Below are 20,794 nucleotides of genomic sequence, written 5' to 3'. Positions count from 1 at the left end.
GGAAGTAACTTGTCGTTAAATTAAAGCCGTTTTCAGGGGAACTACACGGCTGCTAGTTGATCCTATCTTGGTGATATGCTAATATGCAGGCAGAAAACCATGTTTCTTTTCTCAAAACTGATTTGTTGAAATCCTGCGGGACATTTCGTGTTCTCGTGGGCGTGACGGGAAGTGTTGCAGCCTTGAAACTGCCTCTTTTGGTATCCCAGCTTCTTCAGCTCCCTGAGGTGAGCTAACTTGTTTTTCTTTCCTATTCCCAGCCTGTTTTTTACTTAACCTTTCTTCTGTCTATCTACTTTACATATACACCAAGTATAATCCGTTGCATCAACTCACAATCTTGTGAACCGACTCTAGCTGGCTGAGCGCGCACAAGCTTGCCTTAACCGCAAGATGGAGATGTGACAGCTGTACATAAACCACAGCAGTAAAAATCCAGCAGTGTCATTGATATAATTTTATTGATTTGCATTTTTTTTTAACTTTCAGATTTGTACTTTCAGAGAAGTGAAAACGGAAAACATAAAGGGGTTATGCGTGGAAAGTTTTTCTAAACATTAAATAAACCAGAAAGGGCGGTAAGGATCAGATATTGTTGTACTTGAGAGGTTTGGGAGATGTTTTATCTTGTTACTGTAGTGGAAATGTTATCATTTTTCATCTATTATGACTCTGCATTTAACATAATAATCCTGTTATCTATTATGGTTCTATATTTGACGCAATAATCTCTTTATGTGACTCGTAAATACAATAATCTTCTATATGACTGTTTGTGTAATACTGTTTGTGGTAAAACATGTGACTGGACTTTTCTGAACTCATAGTTAAGTTTTCTTTTTCAACCCAGGAGCATGCTTAATCTAATGCAATGCCTGGCCAGTATACAACATGTACCTGTAGAACAATGTAATGATGAAATATAGTATGTCATGACGGATACAAGAGTGTGCATTCATTTGGCAAGGACAGGCCAAGATGGAGAAGTAGCCCAAGATGTTCTTAATGACTTAAATCTGAATGTAATCGATTGTTCCCTGAATGTAATTATTGTTCCTTTCATCTTGTGCATAAAAATCCTGGTGAACATGTACTCATCATTGACTCCTGTTGACGCTGACTGTCTCTTTTCTCTTGTACCTTTATTCTTAAATTTCCGCCACAGTTACTATCCCTAATTAATGCAAATTGTTTTTGATTATTACACAACGTAATGAATGAATCTGACTATGATTAACGAGTTTATTGAATCAAAAAAGATGTCATATGGTCCAGAGGAGGCTAATCTTCATAGTTTCTCTTCAGCCCTATAGTAATACTAAAACATCTGTGTATGTCTTGTGTCATGCTTCAGGTGGATGTTAAAGTGGTGACCACAGAGCATGCCAAGCACTTCTACAATCCTGCAGAGGTTTCAGTAAAAATCTACACTGACAAGGACGAGTGGGAGGTAACCCAAAATTTGTCAAATGTCCTATTACAGCCATTACTGATAGTCTTTAGCAGAGTTTCTTTATCTTAGTATCACATAAGCTGACTTGATTGTAAAGAAAAACAAGGAAGAGGAAAGTTTGGGGAACTAACTTAGACATTTCTTCCAAGACCAAATTTTCTAACACTGCAGGGTTATACGTTTTGAGACATAGTGAACCTGGGACTCCAGGTGAAAGAATTCTGGGAATTCTAAAAATGAAGTAGACTTCAAAAGCATGTACTGTTGCATTGTTCTGACCAGAACGATTTTGTATTCTGTATATTAATTCTCTTTTAACTGAGTAAAGCTCTTTGAATTGCTCTATGTATGAATGGTACTTTATAAATAAACTTGCCTTGCCTAAAAGAGTTTTAAAACTTATATATAACATTATAAAGAAAGCTATAATCAAAACACACTGAGTGAATAAAGTGTGGCATGAGTTGTCAAATCATCGCAGTTTGGCAGCTTTCCAGTTGCTGAGGTCATGACAATTTTGAGACATGACAACATGGTCAACTGCCAGTTAAGACAGAAACCCTGTCTGCATTCCAGTAAGGAAATGAGGAAGTGAGTGTGTCATAGGATCTGTGCCTAATGGCCTTTCTTTGTTCTAGCTGTGGACTCAGAGATCTGACCCTGTGCTGCACATTGAGCTAAGGCGCTGGGCAGACCTGCTCGTCATTGCCCCCCTTGATGCCAACACTCTTGGAAAGATTGCTAATGGCATCTGTGACAATCTGCTGGTGAGAATATGAACTTATCAGAATACCTGCAAAATGTTTTTGCAAAGTACAATTATGTTCTTGTTTTTTTCTGAAATGATATTCCCATTGAATAGTCTTTGTCGTTGGCAGACATGTGTGGTAAGAGCATGGGATACCAGTCGCCCTCTCCTCTTCTGCCCTGCCATGAACACAGCCATGTGGCAACATCCTATTACTGCCCAGCAGGTGTCGAGGCTGACGGAGTTTGGATACGTGGAAATCCCCTGCATTGCTAAGAAGCTAGTGTGTGGAGATGAAGGTGGGTTTTTATACCAGAACAAAAAAAACATTAAGTGCCAACATTTACTTGAACATTTTGATCTGAGAATGCCAGACCCTCTCAGTTCGACCAAAACAACACAAGAAAATATGCAAAATGAAAAAAATACATTGTTCAACTTGAGAGAACATAAGGAGATGCTGCAACCAATTAATGGTTGGTTTGTGAGAAACTACTTCAGAAGTTAGACTGTTAATTATAATAAAAAAAACAACTTTTGATGGCATGTTTGTATATTACATCCAGCACAAAGACACTGTATATTCTCATCATCCTTCAGCATTGTCCTCTACAGTAATCCTACATCAGTGATGAGTTAGAGAAACTCTTTTGACCTGACAACATCCATCAACATGATTGTTTTGTTAAAGGACTGAAAGTATTTATAGGTTTTTAACAATTATGTAAGAAAGGTAAAGAAGAAGACAAACTGCTGTCACTAATGTCGCTTAGGGGAGAATACACTTCTGTCAAAGTGGTTCTTCAAGGACACAGGCTGCACATACTCAATGTAACTCACTGACCTCATGAATCTCTTTCTCTTTCATGTGTCTTGTGACTATAGGATGAAGTAAAAAAAAAAAAACATTCTGCTTTATGTATGTGCTCCACTGTAAGACAGGGCTTGATACTGTAGCTTTTTAAAGATCTTAGTACGCTTCTTTAGATTTTTTTCATACTTTTTTCAAACTGTTATAATACTTTGTTTTTCTCAAAGACAGCTTACATAAATTCATGCACACAATTTAAAAATAAACGTAATATTGTTCCATCAAGAAAAAAGTTGTAAAAACTTACCGATGAAGATTCTTATCTTAGTTAAAAAACAACCCTAAGATCAACTATCTAAGACTATAAATAAGAACTCCTTTTGTAGCGGCTTCCACAGACGAATAGATTTGTTCCGGACATTCTTTACTTGGAATCAGTTGCAGCTGGATGTGTTGACTTTGCCTTGACAGCATAATAGGATCAGTCTTTGCATGAGCCAGCTAACTGAACAACACAGTTACATGATTTCGCATATATTTAGTTATGGAAACCCTGTGAGTGTACAACAAAATATGTTTATCAAAGAGTGTTTGTGAGTACGTAATTGTCAAAAAAGCGCATGACAAGTGTGTTTTTGTGTATTATTGCATCAAAGTAGTCGAGTGAAAATGGATTGTGTGTTTGTAACTCTGCATGTCTTTGCTTTGTTGCAGGTAAAGGGGCCATGGCAGAGGTGTCGACTATTGTAAATGTTGTCAAACAGTATCTTTCAAAAGCGGAGGACTCATCTCCGAAGTCGCCGCATCAGACTGTAGAGTCAGTGTGCACCGAGGGCAAATAGAAATTGCCCTAACTTGCAAAGCTTGGAAATTGGGTAATGAACAAACAAGAGTCTTTCTGGATTTTAATCTTAAACACAGGCACAGACAGATCCTAGCACCCAGTAAATTTACAGAGGACTGTCTGTGGCAAAAACTCCTCTTCCCCTGTGCGTATTTATACTTCATGTTGGCTGTACTCATTATTTTAAATTATTATTTTTAGTGAGACAAAGTCGCTGTTTGCTGATTCTGTTTTGGCTCTCTTTGATTTGTGTCCTTTGACTTGATATATTGTGGACTCTCCTTTTATCAGGCTCCAAGACAGACTCACAGTTATTCATAACATAATTATTTCACTGAAACCTCCTTTGATAAGTTCAGTATGCGATCAAGACAGCTCATCAGGTCATGCAGCGTTTATGGCTCTATATCAAAAGGTCATTCTAAGTTTACACTGCAAACTCACAAGGTTGTTTTCACCCATTTTACCCTTGTAAACAATCTTATTTGGATTGCATTGGTGTGTTTACAGACCACAATTGATTGCCATCGCACTGTTACTTGTGTCTCCACCTTCTAGGGGACTGCAGCATCTACATTTGCCCTTCATTCATAAAATTGCTTCACCTTAGTGCAACGTCTAATCAGCCAGCAGAATAAAAAACACTTTTTATCATTTAGCACAGTCATGCTGACTTGATTGATGGCTTGTTGGAGAGAATAAAACCATCAGCTGGTCTACTTTCTGCAGAGATTATTAATACCAGAATGACATTGAAATGTCTTAAAGTACATTTCTGCAGCATTTCATTAATGACATAACGAAGCTCAGATACATTTAAAAATGCAATTTTTCCACTTCATATCACTTTACTGAAAAGTATGCAGTACGTGTTAGTCCATGACATTTTCTTTACAGGAAGTTGACAAAGAAATGGTGCGTTGCCAACATAGTGATAAGTTATTGGACAAACTGTTTTGACAAACCTGTTTCAACTTGCCTCATTACATTTAAGGTGTGTTCATCTGAATTTCTCTGACTGTTTATTTTGTTTCAACACCGCTGAACAATGTGCTTGTGATGTTATCAATAAAAACATGGCAAGTTTGGGCGAATTGTTGCGTTTTGTCAAATTTCTGTGTCAGTAAAAATATTAGTCTAACTAAGGGTGGTGATATTTACAACATGTGAACATTCTTCTTATTCGAGTAAGTGTAAGCTGTCATGGTTCCTCGGGGGTTAATTACAAGATACAAAGCAGCAGGAATTCTTTCCCAAAAGGCCTGTTAACAAAATGGCTTTACGGCAGGACGACTTACATGGAAGTGTCAGCTGAAGAACTGACCCCCACGACTCAGAGAATCTACGTATTAGTTCTTATTTTAGTAAACGTATATTCTTATTTTATTCATGCAGACAATATTTGTGTAACGTTTTTTTTAAATTCACTTCACAGAAAATTAAAAAATCAAATTAAAGTTATTTCAAAGATTCACAGATGTATTCAATGACATGCTTTTAACCATGACTCTAAGAGCCAAAGGTCAGAAGTGAGGAAACCCAGCTTTGCACCCTGTTAGACGTGTTTATCTTCGTGAAAACCCTCCATCTTCTCACAGAGTGAAATGTAACCGTCTGGATCGTGTCAAGAGGAGACAGACAAGAGAATGTGGAACCAAACCGGCCAAAGGTTTGTTTATACCAGTGAGTGGAAGCAAACTGTGACAACTGTCTTTACTTGTAATTAAATGAGTGGGAACAGGAAGCTTTTGGTGGGAACCCTGGATGTCTTATCTGTAATATTATTATATTGGAAAACAACGCCTTTATAAGAGGTCAAAAAAAAAAACTCAACACATTATCCAGATAGTTGTAAAGCAGGGTCAGAATAACAAACACTATCTTAATCAGCACCGTTGGAATGAGTCTTATTAAATTCCTCAAGGCAGTAACACCTTTTATTGTTTTACAGCACACTAAAAACAAACCACTTCCTGATGACATGCACCACCAGTATCTTTATCTCTGTGTCATCAAACTGTAAACTTCAGCACAAAGAACTTCTTTGCAAAGCATTGAAACCTCTCCTTTATTCTTTATTCCTTCATCACCAACATTTCTTTTGCGTTCCAGATAGTTTTGTTTTATCGTGGTTTATCTCTGTTCCCACCATATCCACGGCGGGCAGAGGGGAATTTGGTTTGCAAATAACCAGGGGCACTGATACTGTTGGGCCTTCGAAGTAGCAGCACATGGAGTCATGTGAATGGCTCGTAAAGAAAAGCATCCTTTCCTGAGCTATAACTTGTCCTGCTGCTATTGGCTGCTGTGTGATTGTGATAATGATGCCAGAGGAGCATTACATCAGCCGCAGCGGCGAGGGGAGTGTTGGTGAGGCCTTGGCAGCTCTGTGGAGGAGTGTTCAGCCTGCAGGTGCCCACAGTGGGAATACACAACATGTTCTCACAACAGCTACGGACCAACTATCTTAACTGCAGATAGAAATAATCTCTTATGAGACTAAACATACAGATTTCCTCTGCTGCAAAGTACACACCTGTTTATCAAATAATATTTACACTGAGAACTTCCTGTACGGCCTCCCCAAAATATTATTGCACCCACTCTATCAAACCTCTTTGTTTTGATGTGCAAAACAAAACTGTGAATCCCAACAAGTCTAATAAAAAATACTGTAAAATAAATGAAGGTTAATGTAAGTACACACAGTCTGCAAGAGACTAATCCAGCAGCATACCAACTCAATCAGAATCCCCTACTATCACAATGTACTTCTGTCACTAGTGATAAATGAATTATTATTTTAATTATTAAATAACAAATGTCAACTCAAAGGACAAGTTCAAAGCGTTTGAAATCCATCACTTAATTCTGTCAACCTTCAGATATGACTTTAGTCAATCAGGAAGTCTCGTTGAAATCAAGAGACTTGAGAACAAGACACACTCATAATAAAACAACCACACAACTAACATAGAGAACATCCCATTTTACCAACATAATAAAGTAGTTATTAGTTTATTAGTTAGTAGTTAAACAATAACAGGCAGCGTTAGCAATATCTGACAGGAAGCTTTAAAACCCCCAAGGAGTATAACAGAATATAGCTAAAGGGTATTTTACAGTTTCTCTTTTTTAAAGGTGCGTCATTTCCCTGCAAGGTTATTGTTTGGACAAGTGGATGTATAAAGCAGAACATGGACTGTGTTGTGTAGTTAGAACGTTTGAATTTAGATGGTTAACAAGAGAAGAGACGTGAGGTAGTTTAGAGGCTTGAATAGTAGAAATGTGGCTTCAGCTTTATTAAGCATTTAATGTAACAAGTAACACAAAAATCCTACGTTCTTTTAACTCAGCAAATTATTTGCTTTAATGAACCAGATTATTCACGATATAAATGTGCTATGATTGACTGTGAAGTAGATTAAGTTGAATATTAATCTGAATATAACAGTGTTTTTTTAGTGCATTTGTTAAACACATTGAACTCTAAAAATTGCAGTTGAGTGACTAAAAAGGCACGTACCTAATAAGAGAGCAGTAACAAAGAGGACGCTCTGTAATTTTCAGATGTCCACATTGCACACATACTTTCCATAGTGTGTGTATTATCAAAAGACATGTGATGCCATATTTGCATTACATGTATATAACAGCTTGTTCTCTGTGTCAGTGTGTGGGTACATTCAGGTGCACATGAGTCTCGTGTGTGTTGCAGCCCGCGTCTCCAGGCTCCCCGTGTGGTTTCTGTCCTCTGGGAATGTTTAGCGGTGTTTCATCAGAAACAACCTGCTCTGCTCCCTGTGTCGCCACAGCTCACCTTATCGACTGTCAGGCGATTAAAAGTGGTAAACATCTCGTGGATTAACTCAGAGGCGAGGAGAAGTTAATGAATCACATACGTGTAGCACAAGCTGTGACATATACTTTATGTCTGTATATATATATGAACATTGTTCTGTTTGTTACACACGCAAGCAATTATAAAAAATGACTTGTGAAACATCGATTAACTTTAACTGGCAAGGTTTTATTATGATTTAATGCTGGATGTCTTTCTTTGTTAAGTTTGTGTTACTATAACTTCATAACTTTCTATTCAGGATATGAACCCTTTGAACAAATATGTCATGTTTAGAGGCCCAGGGAAGGAAAGTCCCCCAAAAACATGTTACCGCTGATTTTTATGTATTTAACTACATCAAAGGATATTTCACAGAGAGAAATAACCTTCAACAATACTGCCAACTACGCTGCATGTAAGTATTTGTCAAAGCATCAGGAGATAAGAAGCCACGGATCCCTTTAAAAACAAAATCAAACTGTCTTTTTATTCTGTGTAATCATTCACTAAGTTGGCGAGCAGCAGCAGCAGCAGCGCACATGAGGGATTTTTGTTATTTTGGTATTTCTATCAACCATTTCCTCCTGGCTGCAGCTTTCCGTCATAGAGTGCTGCTCAACTTCAAACAACAGGATGTGTTTAATGCATCATTTTTGTCATGTATTTTTGATTTGTGTGCTGTACCCATATGCACACTGTTAGCCCCTTGATGCTGTGTGTTGGTTAGCCTTCAGCTGTAACGCCATGGTAACTGGAAATGGGGGAGATGCAAAAGCGCTCCACAGAGACAAGTACCTGCCTTCAGTCAAACCCCCCTGACGAGCGTCTCTTTACCCGCGAGGCCACAGGGGCTGATGGAAGCCACTAACTTGTCTAGACCAAACTGTGGCAGTCCTACGGGACGCACAAATTAGCCTCAAACTCACAGGTGAAGAGGGACAGGGCATGATGCAAGTGCAACAAGAAATGAGCTCAGTCAGAGGGCGAATCAAGCAAGTGGAAGAATGTAGGTGTAATGTTGGGTTACCTCTATCTCACCACAATGATTGTAATAAAGTATGCTACTATTACAGAGTGAATTTATTATGTTGTATGTGTCAATGTGAACATTCATGGAGATGTGCAGGGGGAGGTGAAACAGTGTGACAGAGGTAATGGCTGACCTGATTTTAACTTTGGTCAACCATTAACTACATTAGGATGAGGTCAACACATGGAGATCTGTGCTGGAGCCTTCCTTCACGGGAGAGTGACTGCTCTATATAAGTAGTAATTTCATGCTCATTACTTTTCATCTAATACATTTACCATAACTCTTTTATTCTGTGGTTAAATTGTTTCTGAGGAGTATTTCTTAAATTCACTTCCACTGAGTGAGATAACAATTATATGGGATTTTTTTTTCTGCCCTGAAGACTCTAAAGGGTAGGAACCAAAACTGGTAAAACAGATGACACCTTGTGGTATGTGTTCATGGATGGATAAACAATTACTCAGCTCGCTTTAGGTGGCATCTGCAAGCTGGTAGCCTGACATCAGGACACAGCCAATAAAAGTGAGAACGTGCAGCGGTAAAACATCACATGAGTAGAAAACAAGCTTTGGATTGACAGAGGGCGTGACTCCGCCTATTGATCAAAGACCATCCTCCTCCAACCCTTTTGTCTTTTCTTCAGTTTGTTAACTTCTCCAAAAGCCGCGTGGACTTCGCGCGAGCCGCTCAATCGTTTTGGCAGGCCCCCCGTTTCATTACGTGGGAATTTGGAGCATCCGGTTTGACCGAGTCCACAAACAACAGGACGACATTCCCCTCTTTTCTTCCAAGTTTTGTTCATGGAGTCTTTGTGGAAATCATATTTGGTCATCACAGCAGCGAGGTAAGAAAACACATTTACAGCTCTCCAAATTAACGTCAGATAATACAGATTGCGAAACAAACAAATCTACCCAAGTGTTTACCTTGGCAAACGCACAAAAGGGTCTTCTTAGAAAGCATGACAGATTGTGAAACCATTCCATGTAGCCAGTGCAGCTCATCAGTGTTTGGAAGTGTGTGTTTTTAACCCACAGTGTGGTCTTTAGTTTTAGCGTGGGGCGTTCACTGCCTGTATGGAAATGACTCGCACTGTGATCCAGCTCTCGCGCGTGATATTTCCATATTATTTGCGTCTTAATGGTCTAAAAAAGGCTATTCATACAGGCATCACAATGAGCCTGTGTGTTCTCATGTAACTCCTAAAAAGACAAGTTATTACTTTTCTGCTGCCTGTCTAAGAAAGCGAGAAGGCATGTTTTCCGTAAAGTTACGTCCTTTTATATTTGTGCTGACAAGAACCGTTTCCCCCTTTATGTCACGTGAACTTGATGACCTCCTCCAACTTTATTCTTCACCTGAGGTATATTCCTACGAATTAGTTATGAGATTATTGATTTATTACTTGGATTGTTTTGAAGTGACGTTTTGCCCTCTCACTCTTGTCTCACGTGCTTTTGAGGCAGTTTGGACGGTTGACACAATCTCCATCACACTTAAACCACACAGAGGTCGGGTGGGCGGACACACACACACAACGACAACACACACACACACACACGATCACACTTCAGGGCTCATCATGCAGTCAGTTGAAGGTGCTATAGGCCTACGGTTTCCTCCATGCACAGAAACCACATGTCTCGTTGCTATTTGCAGATATAGACATCGTTCTGTACTTTTCTGAAAGGTGTAAACAGGATGAACTGATAACATCTGGTAGCACACACAGGCCTGAGTGTCTATGAGCCTAGATTTAGCCTTTAAGTTGTCTGTGTGGGCTTACAGTGACACTATGGTGTTTATTTTACTCCATCTTTATAACAGACCACAGATATACTACAGATTTTATTATTTATTTTGTCTTAATAAAGTTTGCTTTACATATGTGTCAATTCTACATATATTGGCAGATACGCTTAAAGTTTGGCTGCTAGTCAAAGGTCAACATTAATATTTTTCACTATGATCTGCTAGTTTAAAGGAGAACTACCCAGTAGTGTTGGGAATTTCGGCTCTTTGAAGGGAGCCGGATCTTATGGCTCTGTTCGTTTCTGAGAACTGGGGGTTATAATGTTGCTCACCGTCGGTACCATGTTGTGGGTGGCGACACGTGACCTCGAATAACAGTAATGCAGTTGGAAAAAGCTGCCTGTGGTAATTCGACATAAAGGGGAGTGGATCTAGGGCAGGCAGTGAATTTTGGGCATGACTATAAAAAGAACGGCTCTCACCTACGACCTGGTTCCAGTCTTTCGCACCAAAGAGTCGTTCAAAAAGAATCGGATCGTTCGCGAACGTCACAACACTAGAACCCAGAAATGTTATAACAATATTAACAGTTCAAAATAGCTAATAAAAAACACAAAACATAGCTATGTTCTACTATTTCATAATATTACGGCCATGTCATCTTTCTCTGTCCTCCTATGACTGTCTCACTGATGCACTTTTTTTTTTACTGTGCTGCCTTCAAGTTACTTTTGGATAAGTGCGTTAAAGGTGAAACAGGAACTTTGGTATAATTAAAGGTAAGCAGTAATAGAAACATTTTGTGTGGGTCTCCGAATAAAAAAGGGCTTGTTAGATAAGGCGTTCAGTTTCAAGTGAAGCTCTTCGATGAGATTGCGATGACACATTCTGACATAATTCAAAAGCAATATTACACTAATTAAGTCTCACAGCAGATTTCATGTGTCCTGAAGTGAAGACTTGTTTTAACCACACAGGGACATTTTCTCACCACCATAACCAGTGGTGTTTTCAGATGTAGCACGAGACCTGGTTTGTTGGTTTGTTTATTGTAGCTGCTATGACTTTCTCTGTCTGTAGGAAATGTTCTCTTTATCAGCCACTGCCATTCACTCGTGTTTCTTGCATAAGTTGTGAATCTTTCTCACGCACTACTTTATGAAACTTGTTGCATTTTGCTTCCACTTATGTGGATCTGCTGATAAGGGCGTATGTGATATACATGTGATAAGCCACAAGATTAGTAATGCTTGAGAAAATGCCTTTAAGCTAAGTTGTTATCAAATGATGACTCTTTTGTGCGTGCAAAGTGTTTATTTTTCTGCTATGTTTCCTGGTGTAGTATCTGATGTCTGAGGTGGGAGGCTTAGTAAAACGATTGATCCCCTGAATTAATCCTGCATGGATATTTAATAATTAATGTCTAATTATTGTTTTTCTATTCATAGGTCTGGAGCCGAATCATTGCACTATCATAGCAAAGTTACTACATGATGAGCAGCCAGTCCCTTGTTGACCCTTTGTGTCGAAGAAAGATGCCATTATATGACGGGACCGTAGCATCCGCAGGACTGTCAAAACCGAAGATCATGTCTGATTTCAGGGGTAAACAGCCGCTGCAGTACAGCGGGGCCTACTTCACTTATGACCCGAGAGGGAAGGAAGCAGCAGGGTTTACTTCTCCTTGGAGCAACTCAAAGACCTCTCCTGTGATTCATCTCTCTGGCATGGAAGGACAAAACCACATAATTTACAGGCAAGACAGCAATTCGTCAGATGAAGGCCATCCTCATTCCTCCTCTCTGCATCACCCTGCAGTAAAACAGGGTTTTACATTATGCACTAAAAGTCCTGGGATGAGCAGTCCCACAGCGGCTACATCCGTGTCTGGTAGAAAACAGAAAAATGGAGGTGAGAATTTATCACCCCCTTCTGAAAACGCTGTGTACTTAGCGATTCCTAAGCCAGTTTACGGACATAACCCTTGTTGTAATGAGCTGGGTTGTGTGATAGGGCATCGCTACAGTGTGGAACGTGGCTCCCCGAGGATTCCAAACAGCGTGTATGAGCACGAGTGGATGCAAACTGATGCTCACTACACTGACAGACAACCCATCCAGAGGAAAGCACAAGGTTTACACTTTGAGCCCAGTGCAGAACCACTGAAGAGACCGACAGTGGAGACATACAGCCCAGGCAGAGTGAGGACTTTTCCTGCTATTATTGAGCCAAGCTACAGCAGCTACCCCTGCACTCTGCCTCGCACACTGTTTGGCCCGCGTTTACAGACTTCTCCCAGAGGCTACCCCAGCTTTTACCCCTCCCACCCTACATACGAGCATATGACCTCAGAGGTTTATCAGGAACATTCTCCCATGTCCAAATATGGCCACCTAACACAGCACCCGATGTTTTACTACCCCCAGGCAAATATGGAGGTAGAAAACAGGACCCAGTGTAAAGATATTGGCAGTAAGCAGAGGGAAGATGTCCCGGTTATTCTTAAACACACAATCTCAAACCACAGGGAGCATTACTTGGTGCCCCAGTCGCTTCATGGTGAAATTCCTTTGCCTTTGTCTGATGAAACTTTGCATAATCATTCCTTCATGCGGGGTTTTGACCATCCATCCTATGCGGTTCCTAGATTTCACGCAAATGCAAGTCATGTAAGAGAACTCTTGAACTCTCATCGCATAAATGTTTCCCCAACCAGCCATTACACAGATCACCCTTTGACCTCTGCAACCAACATACATAAGGACAAACCCAACCCCAGGCATGTTGACCAATCACGAACCAATTCAGCGTTCCTAATTGCGGACCAAACCAGTTCTCCCAGGCGTATGAGCCAACCTGGCATCTCACCATCCAGTGTTCAGGCTAACCGATTTTATTCGCCACTCGCCGGCCTGCACAGACCTGTCCTTTCACCAACTGCCTTGAACATGGACCGACTCACGGACTATTCCTCCTTTGAAGCCCAGGTTGCGTATCAAATGCAGGCAAAAGGATTTCCTGTTTCCCCGGGGGCATGGGTGCCCCGGTCATCCCATCACAGCTCAGGTCAAATCCACACAGTTGCACCAAGTAGTGCAAAAATAATTAATCCCCCTGTTGCACCAGGAAAAAAAGACAATGGCCCTGTGTCCAGTTCAAGCCCCACTGTCATTAAAGGGTGCCTAAAGAGAAGTATTTCTCACTCATCGGCACCCATCAAAATAAAAGAAGAAAGTAGGGAATTGTGTGAGATGGAACTCGTTAAGAAACGACAAAAGGTGAAAATGGAGGCTATACAAGACGATAGTAAAACAGACTCTCCTCCCATGCCGGTTATTGACAATGTCTTCAGTCTGGCACCTTACCAAGCATACCTGCAGACCCCTGGACTGTTATTTCCTGGCAGAGTATGTCAGAGAACCGCCCAGTCGTCTGAGCACAGGGAGGAGGTCAAAAGCAAGCCAGACATCAAAGAGAAAAAGGCATGTCGAGATGAACAGCAGCCTGTTGTCCGTCGAGTTTCCAAAGAAATCCGGGCAAATACTCCAACAGAGAAGCCCGATGTAGAAATGTTTGAAGTCAAAAATATAAAAGTGGAAAAAGTGGATCCATCAGACAGCAACAGCCCTGTAGAGACTTGCAGCAAAGTTACAGTCAAGAAAGAGGCTGAAGATACTGGTTCACCCAACAGAGAGCATATGTTGGTGATAAAAAAGATTGAACCTGAGGAACTTGAAAGTGAACCCTCACAAACAGAGAAAAATGACACTTCTGATGAGTCCAAACCTGGTGAAGAGACTGCACAGATAAAAACATTTCCCCAGGATGATGCATCGACACTGCAGGAGAAAGTGGTCGCCCTTCAACCAACATCCATAACTCCACTTCAACCACCTGACCACAGACTCAAATTCAGGAATATTCCTCCACAGTGTCTGAAACTTTCCCAACACAAAATCGTCTTCCATGATCCGAGGCTTTCTAGCCCCGTTCCGCCTCCAGAAAAACCACCTGTAAAGCTAATAACTCAATTTGTACCAAACGTAGAGCTCCAAACTCCAGTCCGCAAGCACTTCTTCGACTTGCACAATTCTTTCTGCAAGCTGGTGTCCAAATCTGTGCTGGCCTCTTCAGAGCAGGACCTCAAAACCTGGTTGTCTCAGCTGGAACTGACTGAACTGCCATCTCCGTCAACCAAAGTCCTGAAAGTGTCCTGTTTGTTGGGGATAAAAGCCAGAGAGTTGTGGCTCAATGAGGAGATGAAGTCGGCCCTCCAACAGCTTCTGGAGAGGCTGAGAGAGTACACCACCCAGGGACGCTGTCCTTTTCCGCACGTCATGCGGACGGGGGCGGTGTTCCTCCCCATGCTGGTGGTGAAAGAACTGCTGTTTTCGACGGTCCAGGGCGGCTTCATCGACCAGGTCCTGCAGGAGCACAAAGTGGAGCTTCGGCCCACCACGCTGTCCGAAGAGAAAATCCTCATCCAGCTTCACAAACGAGCCTTTTCATCCCGGCTCAGGAGGCTGATGTCGCTCAAACACCTGCCTGACATCTACGCGGACGTGGTCAACCTTATGTACTACACCTGTGTCTGCAAGCACCTGGGTAAGTGTAATAATGTAATGTATAAGTAGAAAAGTGAATGGGGAAATGCTACTACTACTTATTTGACCAACACTTCTGTTCACGAGCAAGACAGGAAATGAATGAATAATGGACCTTTATGCTAGGAAGGAGCGTGCATCCTACGGTTATCCTAAGGTGAAATGAAACGGTATTAGCCAATCACTGCAAGCATTTTTCGAATGCTCTGTGATTGGCCCACTGCTGCAGCTATTACCACAGAGTCTAAAGTTTGGTGGAGTAGGCAGTTAAAATGAAAAAATACCCAATACCCAGTACTAGTGCATACACATGATTATATAAAGTGGTTCCCTTTTAAATCTTACATAATATCTAGCAGCAGTTCTTCAGCACTAGAATTTTAATTTGTTTTGTCAGTAAAGTCAAGTTTATTGGTCATGCAGCAAAAGAAATGTTGTGTTTAACCTCAGTCATGAGTGAAAAGCATGAATCAGCTTGTAAAAGGGAAGGTTTAGGAGTCTCACAAGATGTTCTGAATTGTTAGTGTGACACTGTTTTATGTAGAATTCAGCAGAATGTTGGTTTCATGTACTGGAAATGTTCGTTTCCTCACAAATACTCGGGAATCTTGGACCACTAGTTGTATGATTTGACCATGCGGTTTTTAGCGACAGCACTTCCTGCCTTTCCTTGCAGATTTCTGGAATCCCCCTACAGAGTGTTGTGGATTTTATTATACAGCATCCTAATGTGACTGTTAACTGTATCATTGTTTAACCTCAACGGTCTTTTAGTTATCCTTTTTTTCTTCATTATTGGCCCATTTTGAAATGGAATAAAAAGGATGGCAAAAAAACCTAAATATTCAATATAAATCCATTTATTTTTTACAGAATCAACTTCACCTGATGGCCAAAAGAAAGTCCAGGTATATTTACTTTTTATGTTGACCCTCAATCTCACTCCTCTCTGCTTTTCTGATACAAAAGCGGAAAAACTTCTCCTTCAATCACAATAAGTTGCATGATCGCATTATGCTTTTATGGGTGTGTTGGGGAAAAAGGTGCCAAGCTGGGATATTTGTGGAAAAATTGACCCCGCTTCATGATTCTGTTGTTTGTCGTCATGTACTTTTTAAGACTGCGACGCTCACATTCTCAGAAGAAGGAAGTGATGTGTGATCTGCACCCTCTAGGTTGGAGACACGTTTACATTTCAGGAGATGGTGGTCATCATCTTTTTACTGACCACTTCCCTCAAAAGCATCTGTGGTGTTAGTCATAGAGGGAAGTGGGACTGAACAACGTGTGTGAGAATTAAATATTTTAGTTACTATCAACAAATACCATGGACCAACCAACAATGTCTTTCTCTGTTTCTCAATACTGCCTAACTTACCCAACTCTCAGTGGCTCCCCACAGCCCATCCATTACTAATGAAGACTGAACTTAAACAAAAAAAGTTTTCTTAAGGCTCAGCGACTAAACCGCTACACACTTATTTTTCTCGTATTTGGTGCACTAGTGAGTATTCTGGCTGCAGTGTGGTGTATGTGGATTGGACTCATAATAAACTACCTTGCCTACTGTCCATGATAATCATAATAAGAGAGCACGTCACATTTAAAGATATAATCTCGAGGATTTCAGTTGCGTTCTCTTTGGCGGCACCTTCTGGCGATGAATGGTAACTGCGGGAGTACATTTTCAAATTTAACCAGACGTCCACGGTTGGCTCCAGTTGTAACTCTTGATTTTCCTCACTGACGGTCGCTTTCCTTTTTAGACTGTTTGCCTTCATCTGAGCGTCGAGTTTGTTTCTTTATCTTTGGATTTTCACTTCTTTTTGAAGTTGTATCTGTAGTCATCCATCTTTTCTTTGTTTGTTCAGCCATAGTAGATTACTGTTTATGCTAAACGCCGGAAATGCAGCCGCTTAGCTCCGCCTACCCTCACTGGCAGACCAACCACTGCTCGCTGATGGAAAACGCACCACTAACTGGGCGCCGCTTTTGATTTTATTTAGCTAAAGTCGAAACAGACACCCCGTCCATAATACTGCAAATGCAAAGGCTTTCATCAGTGGGCCATAGGCTTAATCACCATTGTGTTGCCTCATTCAGCGATAGACAGTGACTTAACAGACATTTATTCAAATTAAAATCTTCAGGATTTTTACTTTAATTTTGATCCTTTGGCTTCGTAACAACTTATGTTTAAAGAACTAATTCGTTTTTTGGTCTTCTAATGGGATATGTTGACATCGACAGTAACAAAAAACAACTTTCTGGTAACTTTTGCTTTGTGTCCACAGTTATTTTATTCGGCACATACATTTACTAACTGAATTGAGCTTCATTGAATTTCGTTCACTGCTGACATTAAGAGTCGACATGGTTTGGGAGCACTTTGGTATCTGAAGATTCCCCTTGTTTTTCTCTCGCCCGGCTGCAGTATCTCTCACTGACAGCATCACTTTCGAGCAGCTGATTTTTTTCCCTAACCTTGGTGTTTACTCCCACGGCCTTCTATTCTCTCTCTATTGAAAGAGTGTTTCATGCTAGAGGATCACGCTGTCCAATAACCATGTCTGCTGTGCTGATATAAATAGAATAGTGTCTCATTGTTCTGGTGTGCTGAATACGCGCTATGGGAGCATTGATTTGTCGACTTATGTATGGCGGTGTTGGACTTTGGTTGCTGGCTTGCTTTTTAGGACTGATCTGCTGGAAAGCAGCATTTTCTTTCGTTATTTACATTTATGCCAAATCTTCAACACCCACCTGTATCTAATCAAACTGAATCAATTCTATTAACCCTTACCTTCCCTTTTTCAGCACCCTCTATATATCTGGCATGTTTTTTTAAATACTTTTTGACCTCTCCTAATTGCTATCATCCCTGTGTTGCAGGATTAGATACGGATGATCCCGCTAGCAGACAAAAAGATGAACGTTGTGAGGAAGCTATCAGCTGCAGGATCCCTGTATTTTCAGACATCACAGCGTCACCAGCCTCACCCGCAGAGTCACATCCAGAGAGACATCTGAATGACCAGGAAACACATTTTAACAGGACTAAAGCAAAAAGCAGGGTGAAGACCAGTTCAAGGCGCTTGTTTCTCGACAGCAGTTTGTCAGATGAAGATGAGGCAGATGATACAGAAGCGGCTGTGAATGGAGGCGTGCTTCATGCGTTTGCAGAGCAGGAAGCTTCTTTTATTCCAATAAGCACATCTTCTGAGAATTCATGGACGTGTCCTTTAACCTTGGAGGAACTTTCATCATCTTCCAGTGGCACAACACCAGAGGAACCCTCCAGTCCTGATACTCCGTACTGGGGACCAGCTGAATCTCCGGTTACAGCTGACAATGGTTCAGGCGTGATTCTCAAACTGAGAAGAATGTTTAGCAAAGGTCTGAACGGAAAAACGGCCTGCTACCAAGCGATCTCAGACTCAGGGACATTTGCTGATCCTTCTTTCTCCCAAGCTGATGACGGAGAGGGAGAAGTGAGCGGCGAGATGGAGCTTCCCCGGAGGACTCCGAAGATGGCACACAGGTGGCAGCGAACAGGAAACTTCTGTCACGCCTTAAGACCCCTCAGCAGCTCTTCTAAAAGAAAACACAGATCGCTCTTAAAGATCAAATACTGTCCCTACTTGTCCGCCTGCCACAGCGCCGAGCACAGGAGGCGATGGGTGCTGCGATCGGCTGTTCAGAGGGCGCGCAGGACCATGAGGTTCTACTACCCGGACCTGGTGGGAAAGAAGATTCGCCATCTGTATGAGGAAGATGACAAATCAGAAGTGTGGTACAGAGGAGAAGTGCTGCGTATCCACGAGGCCCACACAAACCCTCTAAAGACGATATTTGAGGTCCGGTATGACAGCGAGCCGGAGTGGAAGTACTACCTGGAGCTGCTGATAGATTATAAAAAAGGCTGGCTCAAAATCGAGGACTAGTTTCACCACAGGAATGTCAAGGTGCTTGTTTTGTTTTTGGTCCCAGCACTGAGTTTAATGATTTTATTCAGTCTCATCCACCTTTTCTGTTGTTGTTGTAAGCCCTAAATATGTGGCCTCCTCAGGAATGGAGTTGGACCTGATCTGTTTTTTGTATTGAGGTCAGCTAAATGTTCTTTGTCACCTGAGAGCTACATCCTGTAGGTGTTTAAGCCCTTGCCTTTGACGAGTCAGTCAATGGCATTTGTAGTTTATTCAGTAATTAGATTGTGGTTTTGTGAGAGACATGCCTTAAAAAAAACAAGTGTCCCTTCAGCTTTTATAACTTGAATTATAGTAGAGCCACATGTAAGTATGTTTACAGCAGTAGATTTCCAGTCGTCGTCGTCATTATAGTAAAGAGTGATTTTTACCCTGATGGTTGTTTTATTGTGTAACTGGTGCCGTGCAGGCGTTAAAGGGTTCTGTATGAAGCTGCTCAAGAGTTCTTCTTTCTCATGACACGGTCTGAGATATAATGAGCTGTCCCCATGCCATTGTGTTTTCAATCACTGTGAACATTACCACTTTCACCTCGACTCTTTTTTTTACATGGATTTTGTATAATTGTCTTAGACTTTTGCATAGATGAATGTTAAAACATCATTATCACTGTTGTCTTCAATAAATGTTTGTAATTATTTCATGTTTTATGTCATGTGTTTGTTTATTTCTTTTACTTTGGGACTATTTTATGGCTTTTCATTTAATAAAAAATATATCCTATATTGGTAAGTCTTTACCCCTTGGTAGTTTCAGCTACACCTTTTGATTCTACATGTAGAAAATGAAATCAATTGTAGTATAAGAGTCTATTTAGTCAAACTATTCTAACCTGTCAGTAAGATTGTCAAATGATGTGCTGAATGTGTTTTATCCCCACCAACAAATCAGTGACTGACATGTCTTTCAAATGAGCAGTATTTTTGTTAACATTGCCTCAGAGGAATAACATCTAAAGGTGAATATTCAAATAGGAATGAGTGTCTTTGCCCCATCCTGTGGCAGGAATTTTAGTTGCAAATTTCCTTTGAAATTGTCAAAAGTGCTGCTGACTCTAAAAACTATTTCCAGTGATGGGTTATGATTTTGCAAGTGACTACTACTGCGCACAGTCATCTCAATTGTTATAAAACACATGAAATATCGGTTGTGGCTAAAAGCGTTTTAAAATGAAAATGGCTGCTGCCACAGCAAAAACATCATGTCCATTATCAAACAACCACCCATGCCAGGATAATGTTTGCAACATTTTGCACTTTAATATTTTCTCCAAAACAGACAACTAATTTTTCCCACATTTTTACACTAACAGGAAATAAAACAAAATTTGATAGCATAAAGAAAAGATATGTAGAAAAGTATTAAAAGTTTTTGGATGTCTCAATGTAATGTAGGTAGCTGCTTCGGTTACTTCAAACGTTATGTCAAAATGTTCATGAACTACAAGCAGACACAATGAAAACAGAGTGAGCCCTGGAGAGCATATTAGCCTAATGATCACACAGCTGTAGCTGTTGTGTTTCCTGCAAGGGAGCTGAGAGGAGAAAAAAAAGCCCATCTTTTGTTATGATCCATTCAACTTGTGTCATCGGTTTGACGTGAGAGACAAAATGAATCCAGAGGTGACATCATACAAACGACCATCCGATCTTTATCACACAATCTGTAAAAGTGGTGCATAAAAACTAAACATTTTTTTTTGCCAAAAATCTAAATTAT

At 40.7% G+C, this 20,794-nt stretch overlaps 2 protein-coding genes across 2 annotated transcripts; both read left to right on the top strand.

Moving 5' to 3' along the window:
- The first annotated feature begins 42 nt into the window (after window positions 1-42).
- On the top strand, window positions 43-4,950 carry ppcdc (phosphopantothenoylcysteine decarboxylase). Its single transcript, XM_069686794.1, has 5 exons — window positions 43-227; window positions 1,355-1,450; window positions 2,092-2,220; window positions 2,332-2,500; window positions 3,727-4,950. The coding sequence occupies exons 1-5, from the start codon at window positions 84-86 to the stop codon at window positions 3,852-3,854; spliced, it is 666 nt and encodes a 221-aa protein (XP_069542895.1). The 5' UTR covers window positions 43-83; the 3' UTR covers window positions 3,855-4,950.
- Window positions 4,951-9,419: 4,469 nt separating this feature from the next.
- On the top strand, window positions 9,420-19,678 carry cunh15orf39 (chromosome unknown C15orf39 homolog). The gene is made up of 3 exons (XM_069685628.1): window positions 9,420-9,577; window positions 11,934-15,090; window positions 17,982-19,678. Exons 2-3 carry the CDS (start codon window positions 11,976-11,978, stop codon window positions 19,031-19,033), a joined length of 4,167 nt encoding a protein of 1,388 aa, XP_069541729.1. The 5' UTR covers window positions 9,420-9,577; window positions 11,934-11,975; the 3' UTR covers window positions 19,034-19,678.
- Window positions 19,679-20,794: the final 1,116 nt, after the last annotated feature.

This window comes from Semicossyphus pulcher, unplaced genomic scaffold, assembly GCF_022749685.1.
Source record: "Semicossyphus pulcher isolate SPU_LCO1_2020_fin unplaced genomic scaffold, fSemPul1.0.p SCAF_8, whole genome shotgun sequence".
In the NCBI taxonomy this organism is placed as follows: Eukaryota; Metazoa; Chordata; class Actinopteri; order Labriformes; family Labridae; genus Semicossyphus; species Semicossyphus pulcher.
This window is presented reverse-complemented; position numbering and strand designations above follow the sequence as displayed.